This window comes from Branchiostoma floridae, chromosome 12, assembly GCF_000003815.2.
Source record: "Branchiostoma floridae strain S238N-H82 chromosome 12, Bfl_VNyyK, whole genome shotgun sequence".
NCBI lineage: Eukaryota > Metazoa > Chordata > Leptocardii > Amphioxiformes > Branchiostomatidae > Branchiostoma > Branchiostoma floridae.
The window spans coordinates 13,901,963-13,908,734 of NC_049990.1; the positions used below are offsets into that span (position 1 = coordinate 13,901,963).

Sequence of the window (6,772 nt, forward strand, 5' to 3'; positions counted from 1 at the left end):
TACCAAAAATCATGACCATCCGTTAAATTGAGTTATTCCCTTTCAAAGCCTGACACTAAACCGGCCACTGACACTAAACAAGCCGCTAGTGGCCTAAAGCACACAACTTAGCATAGGCCTCAAAAGCTTTCTACCGAAAAAAATCATAGCCACAGCATAGCCAGAACTAAATATCAAACCCGGAAGTTCCACTGCAGTACCCTTACAAGACGCTAGGGGACCAAAAATCGAATAGTTTCCATCCAGACGTTCTCGAGTTATATATGATGGCTTTCTACACACAAACACACATGCTAAAGCCAGCTAAAATAATATCTTATTGGCAAAGGTAATAATAAGAAGTAACAAAGATACTATTTAGCCAATATCATTACTGTTACAATGCAAGGATTTGAACAAGTGAATATTTTTTATGCTGTTTAACGACGCTATACAGCAACAAGAGTCGTAAGTACGACCGCGTACTTTGACGGCAAATACAATGTTTTCTTAGTGACTAAACAAATGATACTGGAGTTTGTACAGCTGTCCACATTGCCTTACAGCCTTCACCTCGCCCGCCCTAGCAAGCGTAACCAAGCTGTGACCCCGACTGACCGTAACCGAACCCACCCCTAGCAACAGTAACCGGACACACCCATAGCAACCTGGGTTCTTCAGGTGATCAAAATGGCGGCGTCCGCAGCAGGTAGGTTTCTATTTCTATCGCCAGACACTCATTTCATATATGTAACATGATATATATTTGCGTTGTAAGACGTTGTAGGAAATGACAAAGAGTTAACTCTCAGTTTTTCTTGCTGGGTACAGGGCACGAAATGTTTTTAATGCACAATCCTAGTTTTTAACTACCGTGCACCGTGCTTGCGATTGTGACATATTTTGCAGGAAATTGAAGCTATAAAGAGGATAGATAACAAACATTGACATGTGCATATAATACTAGTTGTGTTTCTAGCTCATGGAAATTGTGTGACCATATGCATTTTTGGAAGTACGTAATCGTTAAAGTAACGTACGTAGGCTGCGGATAGTATCTTTAGGGTAAAACTGCACCTGGCAATGACATAGCAATTTGTGTCATAGGTCAACGTCCGAAAGAACGCTTGCATAGAAAAAGTCACTTCGTGTCAAAGACTTGAATTGCTGCTTTGTGTGGTCTGTTTGTTTGCAGTAAATAAGTAAATCGATCACTTTCTTTCACTCGTCTACTTTCATATAGTTACCAAATTGTCTATCAAAGTAGCGCACTGGTTACATGTCAGGTCAAAGTTCACAGTCTGGGCATTTGCGGGGAATTCAAGATAAGCTTATCCACATTCCCACAGTTTGTAATGTAAACTCGGTAAGCTGTCTCATGGAGCTACACACCAGTTTTGTACTGAAGACTGCATATCCCGGCAGATTTATTTCATCCACACACACTGGGAATTTGATGTTTGGCAGGTTCTCAAAATTTGCGTGCTCGAATTCTCTTCAAACAAGAGACGCCCATTCTAACGTCCTATCCGATCTGCAGTTAGGTACATATTTTCACCTGAGTGAAGGGAAAAGAGCGCGAGCCTTTTCCAAAGGCGCGCACAAAGTCAACTAGACATGACAGGATGTTCAAACACCGGTCGGGACCTAAAAATTAACAGGGCCAAACACCATCACATATTACTCCAAGCCGACGCCGCTAACATAAATTTTAATAAAAGACTATATCGAAAATATAGTAACGTGATGAACACTATCACAGCTTTATTCGACATAACCATAAAGAAAAATTATGAAATTAGGAAAAAAATACAATGCAAATAATCTGTGGCCACCGCGAAAACCGCGAACATAAAACCACCGCGAACATTTCTGCATCTGCACCGTGATTAGACAATGAATTGACAAGTTCGGCGCGTGGGTTTGTGTTCATATCACTCTTACTTTATACACATGTGAGTATTTTTTATAAAGTACATTATATTAGGAAGGATTTTGTAACATTATGATTATTACATTTGTTAATTCCCGCATTTTAGCAGACAAGGTATACTTCCACGTGACCCCGCCCGTAAAGGCTATCCCATGCCTGACTCCGTTTGGTATGAAGCTGCAAACATATCTGCGCATGGCTGATATTCCGTATGAACCCGTATATGGGAGGAGCATGGGTCCAAAGGTTGGTATATTATTAATCAAATCGTCAGTTTGACATCAATGCGTAAAGTATCTTTGCTGTGTGAATATGTGTTTGTGTGAATCTGAGAAAAAGAGCGAATTTTCTTAGGTTTGTGTATTTTTGTTTTCTAAGTCATAGTTATCGGTATTACGTATTACGCAATATCTAAATCATAAAAAAATAGGCAAAAATAACACAGCAGTGCTGCAGTGAACGAACCCCGCAGTGCTGCACCGGTGCCCCAAGTGTAGTGAGATGCCACCTTTAGTGTATGTTAGTGTGCATGCGTGTTTGTGTGTAGATACGTGTATGTTACTGTGCTAAACATTTTACACGCTTGTGTGATAGGAAGGGTCGCAAAACAATTTAGGTAAAACGTCGATGAAGATTAGACATCCAAGTAATAAGATATGCCAAAAAAGTAGTTATAACTTAACTCAAGCAACTGGATATGATTTTGGAAATGGTAAGACGTTTCAGATAGTATCCACTATCTTTCACAGTTTTGGCAAATCTAGGTAATACATTTCTGTTGTATGGTGATATTGTGTGAAGTGTACCGACTCTAACTGCTTGCTCACTATTGTCGCCACTCTGTAGGTCGTGTACACATGGTTTATTTGCAGTCTCAGTTTGAGGCTTAGAATTCACTATCACAGTTGCCGTAGTCCGGCAACCGGCTCTATGATGTACAAGGGAAAATTCAAGACCATAGAATGTCCAAGACAAAAGAGACAAAAACGGCCATTCTATTGATGTATGAAGTACCAAGGGGCCCGATATCAATCTCGACCTTGGTCTTCAAAACCCATGTCAACATACAAAAAATCATTGAAACCCATTCACAGGTACAAAAAAGACAAACAGACAGACAGACCGTCACTCGCACACAAAACCCATCAACAGACATGCACAAACACGCGCACGCATACACAGACATACTTACACACACACACGCGCGCGCGCGCGCGCACACACACTAAAGCAACACCTTTTCTTTTCTATATATGGAGGTCTATACAAGGCAAAGAGAGATATTCATTTCGGCGTAAAGCCGACCGAGATTTTTTCTAGTTTAAGTAATTTAGGTCCGTACAGGCTTAATGTACGTTTAAGAAATAATATGCAAAATTTGGCAACTTCTCATTTTAAAGAAAGGACCAAGTTGTCTATATTTCGTGATTGCTTTGGAAACATTGTTAGATTAAACATTTGACAGCGTATTGCTCTTAGATGTTCTTGGGTTATGCTAATTTCATCTTATATTCCCAGGGGAAAATCCCATGGATAGAGTACAACGGGGAAGCCATGGGAGACTCTGGTCTCATCATGGAGTTCCTGAACAGGGAGAAAGGTGTGGACCTGAACCGGACCCTGAGTGATGCAGACAAGGCTGTCAGCAGGGCCTTCACTAAGATGGTAGAGGAGAACACATACTGGTACATTAGAGGGCTTAAATTGTGTCTCACAGTCACAAACATGTCGCTAATATGTCGCAAATGGGTCGCCTTAAATAGAATATTTAGAAATTGGAAAAAAATGCAATTGGAAAAATGGCGAGAACTAGAACTTGCCACCAGTCGCAATCACTTTAAAACCCTTTGTAATTAACAAGATTTGTTTTAATGCAGTGTCAACACTGCGATTTCCTGTAAACATGTTTTCCATCCACAGTGCATTATGTCTTATTTGAGGATGTGACATTCCGGGCGCGGTCATTTGGTTGGTAGAAGTCACGTTACTTGTGTCTTGCACGTCAATGAAACCACAAGGGATCCCGCAAATGGCAAAATCGCAAAGTTACTCTAATAATGTGTTGAAAACAGACGAGGTGCAGCAGGAGATACCCGCTTTATGCAATTTGATTTGCATTTAAAGCGTGGCTTCGGATTTAAAGCGTGAGTGCTGAGCGTCCGCAAGAAAGAAAGTTGGAGCGGAATTTTTTGCCTGTGTGCTCACAATGTTACGAAATCGTAGCAATGTTACAACATTCTGTTGCTTCATAATTGATTAAAATGTTAGAAAGGCAAAGAAATAATTTTGCGTTGCCCAGTGTCACGAGTCACTAATATTGGACACCTCTAGTTTACTTGCTCATCATTATTTTCTAAAACCCAATGATTTTCAATTTGTGAAGAAAAATTCCGATTTTGTTGCAATATCTTTATAAAACCTTTTATACTTCTTATGTGGACAGCAAGCTCAGTCAACCTTCACTAAATATAAACTATCTACCCACAGTCTTACCATGTCAGCTTTTCACACGTGCGACATAGTATTCTGTGGACAATTATTTTAATCATTTGTGAACAAAGACATGTGATATTTGAGAGAAAAATTGATTCGATAACTTAGTATCAAATATGCAAGGTTCGTTATGAATGAACACTTAACTTTACATAACGAACTCTTAAAACAGAAATTGGGATTTACCCAAAGTTTCACGGAATGGACTCGTCTGTGCTATTTCCGGGATGTGACGCATGAGCCACGTGACTGTGGCAGCTGGTCATTAGCGCCTTATAACCTGTATCGCCCCCCGTCATCTTTAGGTAACTCCCACTTTCTGTTACGTGTTGGTCATATGAAGCATAGTATTATGATTATAATAGTAAAAATGTTTATATATAATTATTGCAAGTTCTTAAATTTCATAATTCCATTTACCTTTTATTACTTGTTTTCCATATATTCAGGGGGCTTACTCAATACAGGTGGATAGATAACTACGACAAGTTACAGGAGCTATTTGAGGTTCCCTGGATCGCCATGATCTTTCTCAGACACGCGAAAGGAAACGTTAAACAGAAACTGATGGCTCACGGCATCGGGCGACACTCCAGGGAACAGATAGAAGGCATCATGGAGAAAGATCTCAAAGCCATCTCAACTTTCCTGGGTACACTTTCTACCATGTTTTGCTTCTAACCAAATTATGAAAATTCAACCTCTTCTTATTACTTGTATTACTTTTTTGTACGCTACATTTTGGTACGCTTTTAAATATGCCTATTTTCTATCCAGATTATGAAGATTCTGTAATCTTTAGGGTTTTAAAAAGTGCACTACCACAATGCAGTAGGATAGTGTGGAAAATACGTAACATACATGTCTGTTGACAAAGGAATAAGCCACCTCATAGCGAAGGAATTGCGGGTTAGGTCAGAGGTTACATTATCTGCGACGAAAAAGTATCCCATACTTGTGAACAGCATATCTAGATTTTAAAAAACTTGCCTACTAATAAGGGGCCTAAAACACAACGCATTTCACGCATCCTCCTATGCAGGGACATCCAACGGCAAAACCGTCTGTCTGGATGTACACTGCTTTCTCAACCGTCAGTCTTAGTTCCTGACCGCCCTGCTTATAGACACCCTTGTATATGCGAGACCCCTTTTGATAACTGAAAGGCCTATTCTCTGATTGGCTGACAGCTGGTTGTGGGGGGGGGGGGGCGTCCACAGGAACGGTGGAGAAAGCAGGGTACATCCAGACAGGCGGTTTTGCTGTTGGATGTCCCTGCGTAGGAGGATTTCACGCTGCGCTCGTGCAACCAGAACTGTGAGTTGGCTTATGACGCCCGTTTCATCAAGATACTACACAATGACTATTTCTCTTTCCAGGTACTAAACCTTATCTGATGGGAGATGAGCCTACTGAGGTGGATGCAGCAGTGTTCGGTCAGCTGTCGGAGATAGTTTGGACCGCGCCCGGCTCCTACCTACACAGGATTGTCACTGTGGACTGTCCCAACCTGCAGGCCTATTGCAGCCGTATCAAGGACCGCTATTGGTCAGACTGGGATCAGCTGACGGGAAACACCAACCACTAAACTCAGCCACTGCCGCACTGTTATTTAATCACAAATGCTTTATCGGCTGCCCCGTGTATGAGGTAGCCACGTAAAGAACCCCAACACACCTATCGGAAAGAGTAGAGGCATTCCCGTGTGTTTGGTCTTTGTAAAACCGCCACTAACTACTTGCACAATGCCTCCTTCCAATTATTGAGAGTCACTGCTTTACCATTAGCTTTGTTCCGGTTGTTGCATAAAATGGGAGTGAAATCTTTTTTTGTCGAAAAGTACATTGAATAATACAAATAAAGGTACTAGGACCCAGTGACGGCGGACTCAAGTTGCACACAACTTATACAAATATTGAAAATAGTATATAAGATAGTACTACGCTAATTAAATAAGTATGTACATACATTAAAAATATATATTGAACAGAGAGGACTACCACGTAAAATCAACATTTGTTTGGCATCTGTGTGTTAACTTAAACGTATGACTTTTTATCTGATTGGGAAACAGGCTGTATGTATTTTAATACAATGCATATCAATTGCTGAATAAGCTTGTTTAAGTGGTTTAGAATGATCAGTATAAGTTCCCTTGGTTTTGAATCAGACGCTGAGGTGCATTGTGCACCAGGCCGATTGTCGATTCGGGTGCTCCTGACTTTTACGTTTCATGCAGGGATATGAAAGCTGGAAAGGAGGAAGAAAGAGAAAACTTTAATTCTTCCTTTAGTTATCATCAACTTACTTTGAATACTATTTGTTTGATCAATTTGTGGATGACGCGGATCTATTTGTGTTGAAATC

At 40.6% G+C, this 6,772-nt stretch overlaps 1 protein-coding gene across 1 annotated transcript; it reads left to right on the forward strand.

The window, feature by feature from the left end:
- The first annotated feature begins 669 nt into the window (after positions 1–669).
- Positions 670–5,993, forward strand: LOC118427011 (failed axon connections homolog). Its single transcript, XM_035836648.1, has 5 exons — positions 670–688; positions 2,019–2,158; positions 3,431–3,597; positions 4,855–5,057; positions 5,785–5,993. Exons 1-5 carry the CDS (start codon positions 670–672, stop codon positions 5,991–5,993), a joined length of 738 nt encoding a protein of 245 aa, XP_035692541.1.
- The last annotated feature ends 779 nt before the right edge of the window (positions 5,994–6,772 follow it).

Bases quoted from the DNA above. Each gene is read 5' to 3' on its own strand.
- LOC118427011 (XM_035836648.1), top strand. The intron at 3,598-4,854 runs GTACATTAGAGG...CCATATATTCAG, and splicing joins GTAGAGGAGAACACATACTG to GGGGCTTACTCAATACAGGT. The intron at 5,058-5,784 runs GTACACTTTCTA...TTCTCTTTCCAG, and splicing joins AGCCATCTCAACTTTCCTGG to GTACTAAACCTTATCTGATG.